The sequence below is a fragment of the Halichoerus grypus genome, chromosome 4, assembly GCF_964656455.1.
Source record: "Halichoerus grypus chromosome 4, mHalGry1.hap1.1, whole genome shotgun sequence".
Classification (NCBI taxonomy): domain Eukaryota; kingdom Metazoa; phylum Chordata; class Mammalia; order Carnivora; family Phocidae; genus Halichoerus; species Halichoerus grypus.
In genome coordinates this window covers 51,175,164-51,196,815 of record NC_135715.1, presented here as the reverse complement: position 1 = coordinate 51,196,815, position 21,652 = coordinate 51,175,164, and the positions used below count along the sequence as shown (strand labels likewise).

At 35.1% G+C, this 21,652-nt stretch overlaps 1 protein-coding gene across 1 annotated transcript in view; it reads left to right on the top strand.

Annotated features, from left to right (window-relative positions):
- The window catches only part of SUGT1 (SGT1 assembly cochaperone of MIS12 kinetochore complex), a 38,488-nt gene extending 18,515 nt beyond the window's left edge, over nt 1-19,973 (top strand). Inside the window, exons 11-13 of the mRNA XM_036088277.2 lie at nt 7,953-8,043; nt 11,339-11,520; nt 19,835-19,973. Of these exons, the coding sequence (XP_035944170.2) occupies nt 7,953-8,043; nt 11,339-11,520; nt 19,835-19,936 (375 nt within the window). The 3' untranslated portion in view covers nt 19,937-19,973. The remainder of the gene's footprint in view (nt 1-7,952; nt 8,044-11,338; nt 11,521-19,834) is intronic.
- Nucleotides 19,974-21,652: the final 1,679 nt, after the last annotated feature.

The window sequence follows — 21,652 nt, the reverse complement described above, 5'->3', positions numbered from 1 at the left end:
AAGTTCTAAGGATATGTGAATTTTCCTATCCTAGGATAGAATCAGGGTTGGCCTTTAGTCTGGGAAAATATGGTAACTGGGCCTGCAGAAAGAAGAGGATACCTGCAGAGCATTTGAGCAGAAGTGCAAAGTTAAGAAGTGGTAGTTTTTTGTTTTTTTTGTTTTTTTTAAAGATTTTATTTATTTGACAGAGACACAGGGAACACAAGCAGGGGGAGTGAGAGAGGGAGAAGCAGGCGCCCCGTGGAGCAGGGAGCCCGATGTGGGGCTCCATCCCAGGACCCTGGGATCATGACCTAAGCTGAAGGCAGACGCTTAACAACTGAGCCACCCAGGTGCCCCAAAAAGTGATAGTTTTTTGCATCTAGTTAGAAGTGATTTGCCCACTTATCTATTTGAAGATTACAAAGTACAGAGCTGTTAAATTATGAGTGAGAGAAGAAACAGTTGTTTGGGTGATAGAAAGTGAGAAAAAGGGATGAAATCTTAGCAAGATTTTAGTCTTACACATAGTGTAGAATTTGTTCAGTAAAAGAAGTTGGGTAAATAACCACAAAACTCTAGCTAGATTTGGGTCAGAAAGTCATGAGTTTGGCATTTTTGTACATATTTTTATCAACAGGTTGTTAATGCATGTTCTTTTGAAGTAGTTTAATAGATGGTAAATGACTTAAAAACTTGTGTTACTGGGTCTCCTCATAAAATTTATGGAAGAATAGAATGTGTGGTAATAAATACATAAGTTTGTGTGGCTAGAATTGGGGATGTTAATGAAGCACCGTTATCTCTCATTCTTTAATTCTCCTTTGAAACTTGAGTGCTTGTTGATGCTAACCATTCTGCAACCCCACCCTGCTGTTTTCCCAGTTTGCTTTCTTGGTCCCTTCAGTCTTTAAATGCTACATAACTACTTCTCTATTTTGTATAGTAGTTCTGTATAGTAGTTTATAGTAGTTTCATTCCCCTTGCGTTTAGTCTGTGAGGATGAGAAGCAAGTCATATTTGTGTGTTTGTATATGCTCCAGGTAAGGATGCCCCAGTTAACTCCACAAACAATGAGTAATTTTTTAGTGTAAGTATGATCCATTTGCTAAATTTGCCTGTATCTCTGTGTATTGTACATAGTCTGCTGCTCAGTAATTGTTTAGTGAATGAATTTAAATTGGATTCTGATATTAACCCTTTGAAGTTGACAGAGTATTTTTATTCGTTTTATAGATGAAAAGAAACAGGTTCATGGACTTTAAATGCTTTCCCCGAGTTTACATAGTTACTAAATTGTTCATCCTGGCCCAAGAGTAATACTTTTATTTCTGGAAAGCTAGTGCTTCTTCGCTTAGGTTTTTCTAAGTTCTGTATTAAAGAATTAAAATTCTTAAGATGTCTAATGGAAGATGATTATTTTTCTTGTCTTTACCCAAAATAATATATATTAGTTTTGTTAGACTACCAACTTCTAAGCTGTATTTTATGGGAAACAAATTGAAATAATTGCACTTAATTTTATCTTAAGGGAAATGAAAGTTTTGAATCTTTTTTTCATACAGCAGAGGGAGACTTAAAATACTGAAAATAAAATTTTTCTGTGGGTTACTGAGGCTTATTTAATGATACTAAGAGAAAAATAAGTCATTTGACTTTTATATGTATTCAGGTGTCTTGAATCCTTTATGTGAGTTGAGAAAAGAATTGTTCTGTTTAGAAGAATCTGCTTAAAATTAGAGATGCCATAAAATCTGTGCTTTAAAACGGTTGTTTCTTTGCTTTGAGAATCCAGTTTCTTTTCCACCTTCAAGGTTGAATAAATGTTGCATATTCATGTATAATCGTTGGTTAAGTGTTATTAATTCGAGTGAAATATAATTTGCAATGAAAATGAGAAGTAGGACCCTTAAATTAATGAAATAGCATTTCTTAACTAAATATTTTACAATGTCATATCTAGGTCTTTCCAAGTCAGAATTCGTATTTTTTTTCCAGTACCTCTGATAGTTTTTTCTACCCTTTATTGAATACCAGCTTTGATATCTGCCTATTAATTCATTTTCTTTATTAAGAAACTGTAGTGTTTCTTTTGTTCCATCTTGTTAATTTCATGACACTATTCTCTGCTCACAATCACAAGATTATAACTTCAGTGACAGCTATGCTGTGAAATACTCATTTTAAAGATTAATATTCACTCCTTCTAAAAAACTAGAATTTTCAAAATCCTTTGGAGTAAATTTACCCTTGTAGAAATGTTCTTCTGGGCACCTGACTGACTTAGTTGGTGGAGTGTGTGACTCTTGATCTCGGGGTTGTGGGTTCGAGCCCCATGTTGGGTATAGAGATTACTTAAAAATAAAATCTTTAAAGGGGAAAAAAAAGTGTTCTTCTATTCCTGTTTTTTGGTTTTTTTTTTTTTTTAAAGATTTTATTTATTTATTTGACAGAGACACAGCGAGAGAGGGAACACAAGCAGGGGGACTGGTAGAGGGAGAAGCAGGCTTCCCGCTGAGCAGGGAGCCCGATGTGGGGCTTGATCCCAGGACCCTGGGATCATGACCTGAGCCAAAGGCAGATGCTTAACGACTGAGCCACCCAGGCACCCCACTTCTATTCCTGTTTTTAGTCAAAGCAGTTTTTTTGTATTATAGCTATATAAAATATGAAGGCTTTTAACTGGAATTGTGGGAAGTAAAATGTCTTTAGTTGGAGACAAATAATTGCTCCCTTCTCCCTTCTTAACTCAATAAAATTGAGAAGTTTTAGAGTGAATTCCTTTTCTTAATATTCATAGAAGAATCCTGATGATGATGTGATAGAGTTGGAGATGTTTGGGCAGGATATTTCTGCTTTTTTAAACACACAGATGTGGGGGTTTTTTGATTGTTTTAGGTCTTTTTTTTTTTTTTTTTTAAGATTTTATGTATTTATTTAGAGAGCACACACGCGAGCAGAGGAGCGGGTCTGGGGAGAGGGAGAGAGAATCCCAACCAGACCCCGCACAGTGCAGAGCGTGAGGCAGGGCTCAGTCCCATAACCCTGAGATCAGGACCTGAGCCAAAATCAAGAGTCCGACGCTTAACTGACTGAGCCACCCAGGCGCCACATGTTTTATGTCTTTGATACAGTGGTGGTGGTAATAGTTTTTGTTTTTTTTTTTAAATAAGTGATTAGTTGCTGTAATCCACAAATCGTTTTTTGAAGTGTATTCTTGCCCCCTTTTCTACTAATGCATATTCTTATTTTCAAAAGAAAAGGATTTTACTACAAGTACTGCCTATAGCTGTCTTTTTAAATTTAACCATACATTTTGGATAATTTTTTGATGCCCTTAAGTATTCTACAGCAAAGTATTGTACTGTGTACATTTGTTGTAGCTTAGTTAGCCAGTCCCTACTGTTTGACCTGTGCAGAATTATAGTAGGTAACTGTTTTGACTGCTGTGTATTATCCCATGTAATCCACACAAATACTGCATGGTGTAGGTATTTTTATCACCTACTTACAGGTATAAACTGAACCCAGAGATGTTAAATAATTTGCCCAGATTTTTTTAGCTAATTATGATGATGAAGATAATGATAATAGCATTCAGTTATTTGCCAGACACAGTGCTCTGTTCTTTTCCCACATGGTTTCATTTAACCCTGATAAGAACCCTAAATGACGTAGACCCTATTAATCACTTTTTACAGGAGAAACGGGCTCAGTGAAATTAGTTACTTGTTCATGGTCATATTTCCAACAAGTAGCACCTATTTATGACTCTTCTCTAAAATTATACAGTTGATAGTTTTTGTCCTGTTTTTAACCTCTGCTTATTTCTGAGGAAATAAGTAGAACTTCTAGCAGTAAAAGACACTTCCAGCAAGTTGTCTATCTTGGCTGTCTCATCTCTAAAATATGGATGGTAATCTCCTTTTACAGGGTTGTTCTATTAACTGAGCTGACATACACGAAGCACACAGGGTTTTAATAGTGCGCAATAAATGTTACTGCTATTAGTATTTTATCCTGATTATTCACATTTTTATTCAGGTTATAAAAGCAATAAATGCATATCATAGAAAATTTAGAAAAATATAAAGGAGCTGAGAAAGTAATCAGTCTCACTACTAATGACATTTTGACAAACTTCTAGGAAACTAGAATATTTTCCTATGTTTAGATCTTTCACTACAGGTGATATATACTGGAATTTTTTGTTTATGGGAATATTTCTTACTGATTTCTTCAGGAAGAATAGAGACTGTGATCTTAGGTACTATCACAGTGCCTTGCCCACAGTACTCAGTAAATACTTGAATTGTGCTATTAGAACTTCTGTGATTTTTCAGTTTCTCGTCATTAATTACTGTCTTCTGCATTTTAAAAAATGATTACAAAATGATTTGAGTGTAAAAATAAAGATGGTAGATGTGCAGTATGGCTTCAGGAAGACTGAGTTTACTCTATTTTTGGAGGAAGCAGTTAGGTACAGCCATTAAACGTGTAAAGAGCTGAGTAAGAGACTATTGGGAAAATTACATTCTAAAGGTCAGGAACAATTGTTTAATGACTACAGCCTTGAAACAGATGGTTGTCAAAACTTTGCCCGAAAAAGTTTAGCAGTAAACTGCCACAGCTCTCTAGTCTCTGAGAAAGATGCCTTCACGGTGAGTCTGTGACAGCAAGTGGGAGCTTTACCCCCCTCCTAAGAAGGTGGTGTCTGGATGCCATGACCCTTTTGGGTCATGGCTTCCCTTTAAATCTGAAGTTATTTCATTGGAAAATATTAAATTGTCTGTGTAAAGAATTGAGAAGTGGGTGATAGTATGCAAAATCATGAAAACTTAATCTGGAACAGCAGGGATTCTTACTTAGTAATCTGTGAATACTGCTTTGGGATATTACTGAAAACCTTCCCCGGGCGTATGAGAGGAACATTCAAACCAAGGTTTTAAGTTAACTTGTAAATTATTTTGACTTAAATGAAAATAGAATAGCTTATTAATAGTTGCAATAAAAATATCTGCAATTGGGCTGTTGGTTACTCTTGGAGGTACCTGCCAGGATCATTAAGACTTAAAACTTCATTTTTAAAAGCACGTATAAGCGTTGAAAGTGAAATAGGGGTAAAAAGGAATTCACAGAAAATTAGCTCCCCCCACTTTTATCTTTTTAAAAAGCTACTTTAAGTGTGTTTTATTATGTGCAGCTATTTTAATGAATGGATTAAATATAATTTCAGGTTCAGGTCAGCGTGTCTCACTTGATACATGTTGTTACTAAGAGCTTTGACTTTGGCCTTACAGAGGCCTCTTGATTCATACTGCACAATTACTCCAGTTACAGTGGCTTCAGTAGATGTGAGTGCTAGTGTATGCTGCTCTCTAGATGAAACAAGGAGCATTTTATAGACCGTGCTTAAGTGCAGGAACAGGAGGTGCGAATAGAGGGTGCCCTGAGGCAGAGGTTAGTTAAGGATAGTGTTGCCAGGTCTTCATTTCCAGATGAGTTGAAAATTAAAGGAAGAAGATGAAGTTTTAAATTTTAGGATGATAATATCCCTTTTCAGTAACTGTTGCTGTGTCATCGCCAGCTATTAGATTTTTGCCCCTTTTTGATAAATATTCCAGCAGTAACAACTTAAAATAACCAAATTATTATCACTTAATACTGTGTATGAGAAAATATAGGTAGTGTTTTACTTTATAAAAATTAGTCATTCATTTTAGAGAATTCTAGAGATTCTTAAAATTGTTTTCATGTAGAATTTAAACACATAAATTACATTAAAAATACTGTACTTTTGGTCTCTTTCCCAGTGACATTTGTTTCATGGTTTTTTCATTATGAAAACAGTTTTTTGTTAAATTTCTGTGCTAAAGAAAATACAAATACTCAGACTATACCCCTTCTATACCATCACTTCCTATCTGATTAAAATTATTGGCAGATTTCTTGGTTAGTGTTTTGTTAAGGTATTTTAAAATATAAATTTTAAGGATTCTGACACTTAATGCAGGTGGTAGAAAGATTACCAGTAATTGCTAGTTTAAATGATTTATCTGATTTAATGGCGTTGAAGAAACGGTGTGAATAGGCTTTTCTTTCTGTTACATTTGTCTTTTGATTTTTTTTTTCCTATTTACAAAAGTAAATCCTTTTCTTAGAAAAAATTAGAACATAAAATTCTATTTTGAGGGGTGTGTGGGTGGCTTAGTTGGTTAAGCATCCGACTCTTGCTTTTGGCTCTGGTCATGATCTAGGGTCATGAGATGGAGCCCTGCATTGGACTCTGCGCTGGGTGTGGAGCCTGCACTTAGAATTTTCTCTCTACCTCTCCCTCTGCCCCTCCCCGCGCTCGCACTTCCTCTCTCTCTCAAATATATTTATAAGACTGATAAGATCTTTTTATAAAAATCTATTTTGATTCTTAAACTGTTTGCATAATAATTTATTAGTGTATAAATGCTGATTTTGCTAGGCTTAAATTGGGAGTGAGCATTATTTGAACAAGGAAAACAAAAGGTGTATGTAAGTGCTCCGTGAGTGTATGTTACAGTTAAGGGTGGACTCTAGGGGACCAGCCTTGATTAGATAATTAAAGATGCTTTTAATATTTCATTTTAATAAGTGAAGCTAGTTTCAGCTTTTCATAGTTTGCCTTACACCTCTTTCATCTGTATTTTTTACTGTTCTAACATAAATCCTGGACTTGAGACAAATTGGTCTTGTCTGTACTCCCTGATGCACTGTGTCCTTTGAAACCTCAGGGCTCCAGTTTCAGGCTGTTGCTTTTGCCTCTGGAGACCTCCCCCTTCCACCATTGCAATTGCTCCTGCCCCTCAAAGCTCTTCAAGATGCACTGAAACTTTTTCTTTTCACACCCATTTGTAATCTCTGCTAAACTTTTAGAACATTTATTTGCCTCTTGATCAACTTTCTTTTAGTATCTCATCTACTTTCAGATGGCCAAGAACATGTTTTTAATATTTTAAAAGTCCACCACATCCCTGAAGATTATAACTTGCTCATATTGGGTGTTTAATAATTATTGACTGAATTATTATAAAAATTTTAGCATTAGTTGTATTATTTTTATACAATGATATGAATTTGTCTCAGCTCTCAAATGGGTTAATGTACAAGCAAATGTGGTAATTCCTTTATTTTTTTAAAATATTGATTTATTGGGGCACACGTCGGTTGGGCGTCTGCCTTTGGCTTGGGTCATGATCCCAGGGTTCTGGGATTGAGCCCCATGTGCTTCTCTCCCCCTCCCCCCCCCCGTGTGCTCTTTCTCACTCTCTCTCAAATAAATGAATTCTTAAAAAAAAAAAAAAAAAGGTTGATTTATTTATTTTAGAGAGCGTGAGCAGGGGGAGAAGCAGAGGGAGAGAGAGAAAGAGAGAAGGAAAGGGAAGCGGACTCCTTGCTGAGCATAGAGCCCGGCAAGGAGCTTGATTTCAACAACCAGAGCTGAAATCAACAGTCAGATGCCTAACCGACTGAGCCACCCAGGCACCCCTATAGTAATTCCTTTAGAACAGGGTTTCTCAATGGGGGGCGCTGTTGACATTTTGGGTTGGATAATTCTTTGTTGTGGAGGGGTTGCCCTTTATGTTGTAGGATGTTTAGGAGCATCCCTAATCCCCACCCCAGTTGTGAAGACCAACAATAACCATAAACGTTGCCAAATCACCCCTGGTTGAGAACAGTGCATTGGAAGAAAAAAACATGAATTTCAAGACTCTTAATTATAGCTTATAGTATGTATGTATGTTGTTTTTGAAGGGTGGCTTTTAAATAGAAACAAAATGTTTCAAAGTTCTTCAAATTTAACCTTGTATAATTTAAGGAAATTTTCTTGAGGGCACTTAATTCTTATAAAATTTTATGACTTAAGGAAATTGCATTTGTTTTTTACTGTTTTGTATATTTTACATGGAATAATAAATTTTATTTGGTGTTTCCTCCAGATTGAAATTAAAATGAAAAAGACAGAGGCTGTGAGATGGGAAAAGCTAGAGGGGCAAGGAGATGTGCCTAAACCAAAACAGTTCATAGCAGGTTTGTTTTCTGGCCTTGATGAACTTTAAATTCATATTGTGTTACATAGTTGAAGTTAAATAGTAATGAGCATTCTTCCTACTTTCATTATTTATGTTCCCAAGAAAAGATATATTGAGTGCAATAAGATTGCTCTGTAATGAATACAAAGTAGCCTTTCATGTGAAGTTTCTACCTTTTTCAATTCTTCAACTCAGAAAACAAGTGAATGCTCGAATAAACCCTGAGGGCGCGTTGGGTTTATATTGTTTACCCAGTCACTGTATGACATTAGTTGAGGGTTGTTTTTGTGTGTTGCCCTTTCCTATTGCTTCTTTTTGGGTTGTAAGTGGATTAGAGGTTTATTCTGCTGAAATAATATCCTCCTCTTCCCTCTCCCTTTCATTTATTCCTTTCTGTTTCTTCTGATATTGTCAACTCTAATTTCCTGGACTTTCAGGGCTTCACAGAGTGAAATATCTAACCCATTTCACTCTATTGCTCCTAAAGAAGTGCTCACAAACAGGTCATGAAAACCTAAGAAAAGCCTAGGAGAAGAGTGGAAAACTAGGGTTGATTGTTTTTAATCCTGTAAGGGACAGACTACTGTATGTTGGGTTAATTTTAAGCCCATGCAACAGACAGGTGTTTTTCTAATGGAATGATTAACCTGCTAGATACTCTTAGAACTACAACCTAAGAGTATATTTTATAGTAATGGCCTCATTAATGAAAGGAGAGAAATTTCTTTTTGATTAATGTTCTGATTTGATGACTAAAATGAGTTAATACTGTGTTTCAGTTACTTTTAGATTTTTCACTGTTCTTTCTATAACATAAAACAGATTTCCTTGTGGCACCTTTTAGAAAACACTGAGTTAGCCAACAAATCATTTTATTTTATTTTTATTTTGAAATAATTTTAGATGCCCATAGAAGTTGCAGAAATGATGAGTTCTCATGTACTCTTCACCCAGCTTCCCTGCATAATAACATCACAACTAGTCTATTGTGTAATTAGCAAAACCAGGAAAATTGACACCAACAGATAATTTTTTAGGATTGAAATATTTGAAGTTGGTATTTCTGCTTCACATTTTATTTGAAAGACAGAGGAAAGATGTTATGTGCTTCTTTTGGGTCTGACTCCCAGAGACTTGGGGGCTGAGGTTTATATATAGCTCAAAAAGCATTTAAAAAAACAAAACAAAACACTTTAAATGTAGTATCTCACTCGATTCTAACAACAGCCCTCTATAGTAGGCAGGCCTATTTTACAGGTTTCGAAAGTAAGCAACTTGCTTAAGCTCACCCATCAGTTTTCATTGCCTAGGACTAAACCCTGGTCTTCACGGTCTGGGTCTGGTTCTTACATAAACCCTATATGTGATACTGGTTCTTGCTGCATCTTCTAACAATGGAAAAAAGTCTCTGCTGACATGAGTATCTTTGCAGTTATTTGATATTACAATGAATGAACAAGGAAGTTAGGTTACCTATCCATTCCTCAGTAGTTTATCCACCATCTACAGGTGTTAAAGTTTTTCTGAGATTAAATATAAAGATTTTTTAGTGTTATGGTTGCAAAGTTTTTCTAAACTCAATGCCTTGGATATTTCAGATGCTATTCCTTCTGTCCTGTTTTATATTTTTGTAAGGAATTAATATGCTTGTCAGATTCCTATGTCCTGCAAGCTGGAGACTGCAGATAAGGGCAAGTTGCTTGACCTGTCTGGGCCAGTTTTCTTATCTGTAAAATGGAGGTTAGAACCTGTGTTCCCATTCTTCTGGGGAGTCAGCATTAGGATTAATTAAACCCATGTTTTTTAGGCTTTTAATTTACTATGACATATTTTTTTGTTTGTTTTCTTTGGCTACTAGTGAAAATGCACATAGACACACAGGATTACTGATAGAAGAAGGGTAGATCAGAAAACTGTATGCTTACCCTAAGTAAAACTGTGAGGGGTGTTGTTTACTTTTGTTTTGCTGGGGAGATAGGCAGGGAGAAAGACTTACAGGTGAAGAGAAGAGATGGAACAACAACCTGAATGGTTAGTGGTTTCTCATTTCTGAACTATTTTGAGGAAAGGGATATAGAGAGGTAGTAGTGGAAGGAGGGACATGTAATGTGTCCTAATTTATTAATAGGGAAACTTTGAATCAGGTTTTTTTAAAGCTCTGTAGCTACACTGTCCAGTATAGTCACCACATGTATCTGCTGAGCATTTGAAAATGGCTAGTCTGGATTGAGTTGTGCTGGAGTATAAAATACCAGATTTTGAAGACCGTATGAAAGAAAGAACATAAAATGTTTTAATATTGATCCATGTTGAAATGATACCATTTTGAATATATTAGGTTAAATAAAATATATTATTAAAATGCATTTCACCTGATGATTCTTAGTAACACGGCTACTAGAAATTTTTGAATTATGTATGTGGCTCACATTTGTGGCCTGCGTTATATTTCCATCGGAGAGTGAACAGAACTGCTCTTATAACTTCTAGGTAGCTTACTTTTTAATTACTTGGGTGCCACCATCTTGATTCCCTTAGTCTTTAGGATAGCCTTGGCAGTGCCCTGAGCCCCTGGGCCAGTCAGTAGCCTCTCTGGTTGTAAGCAGCCTCCATTTACCCCAGTGTGTCCTACAGGTACTGTTATTTTCAATGTGTGCGTGAGTGGGCATTGAACTCTAAATGATCACATGGTGTATTTTTCAACATTCAAGAATTGCTTATTATCTCCTATTGAAGTAATCTAATAATCTAATGTGGGGAGAGGATGGAGTCTTAACTCACTGTCTAATGGCATGGATAATTATATTTTCAGTTTAGTTCTACTCTGAAAGAGAAGCACCTCAAAAAAGTCACATTTTTAACATTAAAATCTTGTTTGTAAGAGAAATTTCTTAATGAAGCATTATTTAAAAACACTATTTTTAGAATTGTTTATACTATCTCTGCAACTTTTCTGTAAATATAAAAGTTCTAGTATACTTCTCACTCAATCCCCTCATTATTAACACAAAGAATCTGTTTTTAATCTAATTTTGCATAATATATCAAAAATGTACACTTTATTAGATTTTGCTCAAAAGAAACTTCCAGATTTTACATTACGCTGATTCAGTTTTTAGAAGTGTAAATCTGATTGTTGATGTATATATCAGAAAGACATTTATTATAAACATGACATTTAGTGACCTGAACTATTTGCTAAGATGTTCTATATACCATGGTCACAAAGTTTACATATTCTTGACCTAATCATCACATGTTGATTAATCACTTCTATCTTTTTTACTCCATAGATGTAAAGAACTTATATCCATCATCATCTCATTATACAAGAAATTGGGATAAATTGGTTGGTGAGATCAAAGAAGAAGAAAAAAATGAGAAGTTGGAGGGAGATGCAGCTTTAAACAAATTATTTCAGCAGATCTATTCAGATGGTTCTGATGAAGTGAAACGTGCTATGAACAAATCATTTGTAAGAACATAAGCTTGAAAAACACATATTGTGGTAGTAAATTTCAGAAATTTTATAAGATTAAGGAGGCAGTTTGAAACCAAATTGTATGTATTGTAGTTGGGAGGCCTTTTTGAATAGGCTTCATCTGAACATTTCTTTCTCCTCTAAACTTAGAGTAATTATTGGGGAAGTTGGAAACTTGTGGGGGAGTTGAGACTCAAGTGGTTTATTCCAAATAAATATTCTTTAGTCATTGAGTTAGAACTTGGAAGGCTAAGAAATACTCTAATTATCACAATAGCTGAAGGAGCCTCCATTAGAACCATATATAGTGGCCTCAGTGTCAGAGATGAAGAATATAGACAGGAAACTGCCAGAACAGTGTTTGGCAAGTAGAAAGTGCATATTAATTACTCATTGGTTTGTTAATGATTTGTTGATTAAGAAAATAAGGCCCAAGACAACCTAAATATCACCCCGAATTAGGCCTCAAGTTCTGAGATTTTAATAACAAGTCATCTCTGTAGAACTAGGTTGATTATTTTGCATTAGTTGTGATCATTTGACTTTTATCAGTAGCTTTGGAAATGTCACTCTCTTCTTTTAAGGCATTTAGATTCAAATTAGTACTTAGTTAATAAATGTCTTTTGAGACTCAGGTATTCCACAGAAATTACTGTGTTGTAACTGCTCATGATTGAGCTTTTCACTGTTGATTTAAAAAAGTTTTTTTAAACTTTTTATGTTGAAATAATTATAGATTTATATACAGTTGTAAGAAATAATGCAGAGATCCCTTGTATCCTTTACACAGTTTCCCCTTAACGGAATCCTCTTGCAGAACTACAGTACAGTATCACAACCATGATAATGACAGTTCAGATAGAGAACATTTCCACTGCCAGAGGATTCCTTCACTGTTGTCATTTTATAGCCATACACACTTCCTCCCACCACTGCCTCTCCTTAACTCCTGCCACCACTAATCTGACAAGTCTTTGTGAGATACATAGTTTGCAAATATTTTCTCTCAGTCTGTAGTTTGTCTTTTTATTTTCTTAATTGTCTTTTGCAGAGCTAAAGTATTTAATTTTGATGAAGTTCAGTTTATCAGTTTTTCCTTTTATGGATTATTCGCTTTTAGTATCAAGTCTAGAACTTTTGCTTAGTCCTAGATCTGAAAATTTCTTTCAATAAAAGTTTTATAGTTTTACATATTACATTGAAGTCCATGATCCATTTTGAGTTAATTTTTATATAAAGTTGAGATGTTATTTTGGGGTTTTTTTTTTTTTTGTATGTTTTGGTTTTGGCCTGTACGTGTTCATTTGCTCCAGAACCAGTTGAAAAACTGTCTTTCTTCCATTGAATTGTTTTTGCATATCTCAAAAATTACTTGAGCGTATTTGTCTCAGTCTATTTCTGGGTTCTCTTGTTTCATTGATCTATATGTCTATTCCTCTGTAATATTACAGTCTTGATTATTTTAGCTATGTAAGTTTTGAATCCAGGAAGAGTCATTCCTTCTACTTGGTTAATCATTTTCAAAATTGTTTTAGATATTCCAGTTCCTTTGCTTTTCCACATAAACTTTAGAATATTTTGTTTATATGTATCAAAATATCCTGTTAGGAATTGCATTGACTGTATATCAGTTCGGAGAGATTGACATTTTTACTGTGTTGAATCTTCCAATCCATTTATTTAGATCTTTGATTCTTTCATCAGCATTGTGCAGTTTTCCACATGTAAATCCTAAACATGTTTTGCAAGATATACCTAAGTATCTTTTTTTTGAGTGATTGTAAATTATATTGTATATTTAACTTTCGTGTCCATATGCTAGTATTTAGAAATACAGTTGGTTTTTTTGTTTATCTTACATTCTGTGACCTTGCTAAACTCACTTATTCTAGGGAATTTTTTTGTAAATTACATGTGATTTTCTATGTAGACAGTCGTATCTTCAAAGAGGGACTTTTTAAATCTGGTATTTGTGACTTTTATCTCCTTTTTTTAGCTGTATTGCAGTGGCTAGAACTTCTGGCACTATGTTGAAAAGTGTGGTGAGAGTGGACATTTATGCCTTGTTCCCCATTTTAAGGGAAAACCATTCAGTCTTTCCCCATTAATTATAATGTTAGTGGTAGGCTTTTTGCAGATGCTCTGTCAGGTTAAAGTTCTCTATTTCTTTTGTGAGATTTTTTATCATGAATGGCTGTTGACTTTTTGGAAGGTAGCTATTAGGCTTACCACTATACCACCAACACTGCACAGCTAGCTGTTCACTTTTTGAATTTGAATGCTTTTTCTGCATTGATCAAAATGATTATGTGATTTGTCTTCTTTAACCTGTTACAACGGTGATTTTATATGATTAATATGATATTTCTACTAGAACCAACCTTGCATCCTTGGCATAAGCCTCACCTGGTCATCGTGTATAATTCTTTTTGTATTTTGCTCAATTTTACTTTCAGATACTTTGTTAAGGATTTTTGTGTCTATATTCATGAGGGATATTGGTTTGTAGTATTCTTTTTTTGTATGTCTTTTTCTGGTTTTGGTATCTGTGTAATACTAACTTCATAAAATGAATTGGGAAGTGCTCTATCTTCTTCTGTTTTGGGGAAGAGATTATGTAGAATTGGTGTTAGTTTTTCTTTAAACTAGTGAAACCATCTGGTCCTGGATATTTCTTTTTTGGCAAGATTTTAAATTACAAAATTATTCTAATAGTTTATAGGACTGTTCAGATTATCTATTTCATATTGAGTGACTTGTGGCAGTTTGTGTTTTTGAGCATAAATGCTATTTAGTTTGTCTAACCTGTCAGTGTTGGTAGTATTTTCTTACTGTTTTTGTTTTGATATTTACAAGGTCTGTAGTGATACTCCCATTTCGTTCCTATGGTGGTAATTTGTGTCTTCTTTCAGTCTTGAGGTTTGTCAATGTTACTGAATTTTTTTTTTTTCCCACAGAATCAGCCCTTTGTTGACTTAAGAAATTTCTTCAGTTTTTTATTAGAAATTCCATTCATTTCTGTTCTTTGTTATTTTCTCCCGCCTGCTTGCTTTGGGTTTATTTTGCTATCTTTGTAGGTTGTTCAGATGTTAATTAGATTGTTGATTTGACTTTCTGTTTTCTGTTGTGTATGTTTATGCTATAAATTTCCCTCTTAGCGGGGTTTTAGCTGTCTCTCACAAGTTCTAATGTTATATTTTCATTCAGTTTAATATGTATTTTGGTTTCAGTTGAGACTTCATCACATGGATTGTTTAGAAGTGTGTTGTTCAGTTTCCAAGCGTTTGGAGATTTTCCTGTTACCTTGTTATTATTGGTTTCTAATTTTATTCCATTGTGATATGAGACTATGTACCATGTGATGTACATTCTTTGTTTTATTGCCTAGCATTTGGTGTATCTGAAGTTTATGTTTCGCTTGAAAAGAAGGTGTGTTCTCTTGTTAGAAGGAGTGTTCTATAGATGTTGCTTGATATTGTTGAATTCTTCTGTATTGCTGATTTTGTCTTATTCTGTCAGTTTTTGCTTCACATATTTTGCAGCTCTTTTTGCTCCATATGCATTTAGGATTGCTGTATCTTCATGGTGGATTGGCCTTTTTATCATATATACGTGTCATTCTCTAGCTCTGGTAATTTTCTTTGCTCTGATACTAATGTAGCCAATTCTTCTGTCTTTTGATTAATTTTTGCATGATGTCTTGTTCCATTCTTTTATTTCCAACCTGTCTATATCATATTTAAATTGATTGAGTCCTACTGTTTTTTAAAGTGAGTTTCTTGGAGACAGCATATAGTTGGGTTATGTTTTTTCATCTCTTCTGCCAGTCTCTTGTCTTTTAATTGACGTATTCAGATCATTTACATTGAATATAATTACTGATATTTTAGGACTTTAATTCTACCATTTTATTTTTTTTGTTCTTTTGTTTTTCCTGCCTTCCTCTGAGAGTACTTTTAAATATTTTTTAGTTTAATTTTTATTTATTTATAATTTTTTTTAGTGTTTCTTCTTTGTATAGCATTTTTAGTGGTTGCTCTGTATACTAGCTATATTATACATAGCTTATCAGAGTTTACTTGTGTCATTTTTCTTGTCAGTTTGAGTGAAGTGTAGAAACCTTACCTCCTCCCTTTATGTCCCTTTACTCTCTCTCATTTATAATTTTCACAGGTATTTCCTCTACATACATTGTTAATTTTCATTCAACTGTCACATGTAATTTAGAAAGCTCAAGAGAAAAAGCAAATTCTGTTTTATTTGTTTAAACGTTCTGAGGTTCTGTTATTTGTTCTTATTTTAGAGAACTTTAGGCATTCTTTTTTTTTTAATAATAATAATAATTTTTTTTTATTTTTTTTTTTAATTTTTTTAAGTAGGCTGCATGCCCAGAGTGGAGCCCAGTGCGGGGCTTGAACTCAAGACCTGAGCTGAGATTGAGTCATATGCTTAACCGATTCAGGTGCCCCCTGGCATTCTTTTAGATCTGCCTGTGACAGATTCTTTGTCAGCAAGGATTTCTTTGGGTTTATTCTGATTGGGGTTTGTTGAATCTGTAGGTTTATGTGTCTTGCCAAATTTGGGAAATATTCAGCCATTATTGCATTGAGTACTTTTTCAGATCTACCTTCTTCTTCCTGAAACCTGAGGATATAAGATAAATATTTTGTTACAGTATCACACATCCCTGGGACTTCCTTCATTTTATCTCTCTTTTCTCTCTGTTGTTCAGATTAGGTGATTTATATTGTCCTGTTTTCAGGTGCACTGATGCTTTTCTCGGTCCCTTCTATTCTGTTCTTTAGCATTATCCACTTACCTTTGTATTTCAGTTGTAGTTCTTGATTCTGAAACATTTGATGGTTCTTTAGATTTTCTTTTCTTTGCTGTATTGTTCTATTTTTCATTTGGTTCAAGCAAATTCATGATTTCTAGTAAAGCATTTTTTTACTATGATTACTTTAAAATCTTTGTCAGATAATTTTAACATTTTTCTCATCTCAACATTAGTATCTATTGATTGTCTTTTTTTAAAAAAAAATAGAATCTGAAATTTTCCTTGTGCTTGGTGTTTTTTTACCAGCAGCAAGTGATTTTCAGTTGAAACTTGGATGTTTTCATGTTCTGCTGTGAGACTGGATCTTATTTAAATCCTCTATCTTAGGGACACCTGGGTGGCTCAGTCAGTTAAGCGTCTGCCTTTGGCTCAGGTCCCGGGGTCCTGGGATTGAGTCCCGCATCGGGCTCTCTGCTCCGCGGGGAGCCTGCTTCTCCCTCTCCCACTCCCCCTGCTTGTGTTCCCTCTCTTGCTGTGTCTCTCTCTGTCAAATAAATAAAATCTTAAATAAAATCAAATAAATCCTCCATCTTATTTGGCTCTCTCTGCCAGTCACTCTGTCAGAGGAAGGGAAAGCACTGCCTCATTATTGCTAGGTGGAGGTAGAAATCCAGGCACCCTAATCAGCCTCCTTAGACATCCCAGGGCATCTCTTCACTACTGATGGGAGTGGGGTAGATGTCTCTGTGGTTTTCACTGATACCACAGGTGGCAGAGGAGGTGGCTTCATGATAGCCCAGCATGGGTGGAAGTCTAGGCTCCTCACCCAGCCTTTACTGGCCTTGGGTGCGGATGGCACCACAGTTTTTTTCTGTGGTGTCTAGTGCAATGGAGCAATTATAGTCTAAAACTTTTCTGTCTTCCTAAGCTGTCTTTTTGTCTTTCTTCATCCTTTAGCTAGAGAAACCAGGTTTCCGTTTGAGCTTTTTTTGTGTGTGCCTCTTAGCGTTTCCAGCTTCTTCAGCAGCAGCTCTAGGACATGAGGCAAAAAAGAAAACCCAGGGGACTCACCACCATGTTATGTTGTTCTTGGCTCCCAAGGTCCCTAGCTGATCTGTCTTCTTTCCTTCATCTTTTAGAGTCTTCTTATGTTTGTTTACATATATATAATGTCCAAGGTTTTTAGTAGTACTAAGTGGGAAGAATAGGGTAAAATACATCTACTCTGTGTCCCCAGGAAGAGAAGTCAGTTTCAGTATTGACTTTTTTAAGAGTATGCTAGACAGAATAGCAGTGTGTGAAATTTCAAAGATAGATTATAGAATCTGCATCCATTTTCATACAGAGGCTTTGCTAATAGTAATTGAACCATATACACCCATAAATATGCAAGCCACCTGGAACATACCAAGTGCTTCTGGGAAAACAAGGAAAATAGACTCATCTATGATCTTCCAGTCTAATTGGGAAAAAAAGACCAACATGTACAAAATAATCAGAGGGAAATGCTAAATTGCACTGCAGTCCATAAGGAAAGGGGAAAGTAAATGTCATCAGTAAATATCAGATTATAAATTAAATCTGATTCCTTCATCTTCATAGGAGTAGTTTATTATATAGAATTTATCCCTTTTTTTCAAATTTTTTAAAGTCTTAAATTCCAGTTAGTTACTATACATGTAATATTAGTTTCAGGTGTACAAAATAGTGATTCAGCACTTCCATACATCACCCGGTACTCATCACAAGTACACTCCTTAATCCTTATCCCCTATTTAACCCATGCCCCCATCCACCTCCCCTGTGGTAACTGTCAGTTTGTTCTCTATAGTTAAGGATCCATTTCTTGGTTTGCCTCTGTCTCTCTCTCTCTTTGCTCCTTTGTTTTGTTTCTTAAATTCCACATACGAGTGAAATCACATGGTGTCTGTCTCTGACTGACATTTCAGTTAGCATAATACCCTCTAGCTCCATCCATGTGATTGCTAATGGCAGGATTTGTGTGTGTGTGTGTGTGTGTGTGTGTGTGTAATATTCCATTGTATATGTATACCACTTCTTTTTTTCTTTTTTTCTTCTCAGATGTGGGTTAGGATTAGGTTAGGGTTAGGGTTAGGGCCAGGGTTGAAGGGTAAATGCCTCGTATCCTGCAATTTGTAGAACTCTCCAGAGGGCTCAATGACATTAGGATTGGGGTTAGGGGTTTAGGATGTTAGTGGGTTTATATTAATGAGAGGAGATTTGTTACTTGAATGACAGTTTATACACAGTGTAGTTCAGTGAGGTAAGCACAAGGCTCATGCTATATGCTGCTAACATATGTTTACATATACTTATGTCTTAATGAAAGAAGGTGTTACTTAAAACATACGCTGTATAGTTTCATTCAGGTAAGAATAGGTCTATTCCCACATGCTTCTACTAGATATTACATTTACAAACATTCATATCAATATTTTATTTGAAGTCTATCATGTGCCCAACCGTTGTGGCTTAGATCTAGGATACAAGTGTTAGTAAAATATGTTCCTTGCCTTGTAGGGGCTCTCAGCTTTAGTTGGAACCAAGGGTACGAAGCGTATAAAAGAAAGCAGACCCTTAAAATTCTAACAGTGTAGTGTGATACATATTAATGGTAATTATGCTCATACAGAACACAAATTCTACAAAGGTAGAGTCCTGATTAGGGTCAAAGGAGGCCACAGAGAAATGGTGAAATGTTATGTTTAGAGGATAACTAAAGAATGGGAAAATAAACCGGTGGGGAAGAACATCCCATGCAAAGCAACCCATGTAAGGGAGCTTGACAGGGAGTGTGGGGCATGAGGTTATACTGAGGTTCCAGTGTAATAGTCAGGTTTGTAACTATATACATATGCCAGCAGCACAGCTGATCATGTAAAAATGTTTAGATTTGAATAATTCACACTGTTTTTTGCTGTGATCCAAGTCAGTTAATTTTTATTAACATAACAAATGTCCAGAGGTTTTTTTAGAATGTACTTATGAATGTGGTAGGGTTTTTGGTGGGTGGTATATTCTATAGATGGTAAATAGATAATCAGTTCTTTACTGAGATACTGATTTTATGTACTTGTGTGTATGCACATTGATTTGAAAAAAATGCCAGCATTCCCTTGTATATATTTATCACAGCATTACTAAGGGGATCTTAAAAGTTCTGTCCAACTAGTATAGAAAGAGTTTACCTTGTCTGGTTTTTACTATCCTTAACAAAAGAGATTATTATTTTCTTGGGGAGCCAATTTTATTTTCATCAGAAGGTAGATTTTCCACATTTACCTCAATGCTGATTAGCCAAGGGAGATGTGCTTTATATGACTGTATGAACATGATGCCTTCTACCTAACTTATTTGAAAAGCCTAAGATTAAATCAAAGTATTATCCTTTGCTTATATTGAGTCAAACATGGGCTATATTTAGAACATTATGCTTGGAACATTTTTAGAAAAATACTCTGCTTTGATTATATGGTCCAGGGATTAATCTATTTTTATTTCTTATTGCAGATGGAGTCTGGTGGTACAGTTTTGAGTACCAACTGGTCTGATGTAGGTAAAAGGAAAGTTGAAATCAATCCTCCTGATGATATGGAATGGAAAAAGTACTAAATAAATTAATTTGCTATCACTGTATTGCATATATTTACCTATGCCCATTGTGTATTAATATCGCATTCTTGAATTTTGAACTCCGAGTATCTTTTTGAAAGGTTATACCTCTTTACCTCTTTGTGCTTTAGAAATTATTTTCCTTCCAAGTGTTCTAAGAGTCTAATGAAGAACTAAGATCATATTTTAAAACTTTTGTCCTTAAGGATTTCAGACATGCTGAAATGGAATGAAGTATCATTTGCTACTAGATAGATTAGTTCTACCTAGTTATGGAAGTGGAAAAATCATCAGTGGGATATCTTGGGTTATTGCCTTATTTTTGATGGAGTATTCTGTTAATAATTTATTAGATTTGGCAGTTTTGGGCGAGCATGGATTTTTTTCACCTTCCGTGTTACGTTGTTTGCTTTTAAAAACTGCTTTTGGATGGAGTTGTAAATACAATTTTTCTATGAAGAAGTTTGGTTTATTTACCTTTTTCTTAAGTTTTGTAATGAGAACTTTGAGAAATTATAACAGGGAATTCTTATTTGGTTATTTTTATGGGAAATATTTGTAGTTACACTGAGATTTTGGTCCTTACCTTCCAAATTCCTGTATAAAACATAGACACCTGAGTTTAACATGCTGCAAATTTATCCATACTGAAGGCTAATCTGTGAAATTGGGCCAAAGAGTGATTTAGGAAAGCCCAACACTACTTCTTGCTGGGGTTCTTTTGTTGTTGATTTTTTTTTTTTTTTTTTTGGCCACATCAGGAGGCTTGAAATTACTGGTGGTTTGTTTTGTTTTGAGGTTTTGTTGTTTTTGTTTTTCTGTGTTTTTTTTCTTTATTAGAATATTTCTTTTCTCACATCCCAACGATTACTTTGGTTTCAGTGGTTTAGGCTAGCTGCTGAGAGGGTAATTTAATAGGTATATATTTAGTATGTACTCTGTTTCTAGAGTAAATAGATACCATGGGAATACAAAAAGTAAAGACACGATCATTAACTTCAAAGAGCTTATAATCTAGCAGAGAGAAACTTAACATTCATGAAAGAATCATGGAATGGCTGATTGCTGAACTCATTATAAATACAGTCTTGAGACAGAAAAATAGTGTTTTATGATTAAAATTCTTTGCGGTCTCAGCTGTTACAAAGTATAGGCCATTGATGACCTGTATGTCTAACTTTGCTTTTTGACCATAATTGTTGAATTGTTGAGGTTGATGTCTGTTAGGTCTCACAGTGTGGCAAGGCATTCCTATACCCTCATAGCTGAGGATAGGGTGAATCAGAGGTGAATCAGCCATTGGTTCAGCCTCCCAAAGAGTGAGAATTCAGTCCCTTCGATCTAGTCATTTGATTTGAAATGTAGCAGGGTTCATGAGGAAAATGGTGGTGGGGTGATATCTGACTTTACCCAAACCTCTTACAGCCTGTTAATGCACCTGGGAGTTTTCACTTGTCCTTTTGCCCACTTAAGACTACAGGCTACTTTTTTGGTTCTTCAGCACTGAAGGAAAAGGCAAAATTAATTTCTTGCTTGTGTGAATTTCTGAAATTTTCTCCTTAAGGAAATTAGATAGTAGTTTTAGTATTCTGTATGTCACAGTTTCTCAATACCATTAGTCCTAAGGGGAGGTAGGGAGGCCAGTGCTACAGATATGACAAGTTGGGCATACAGCACTAGCCCAGAGACAGGAATCCTAGCTTCAGCAAATCTCTG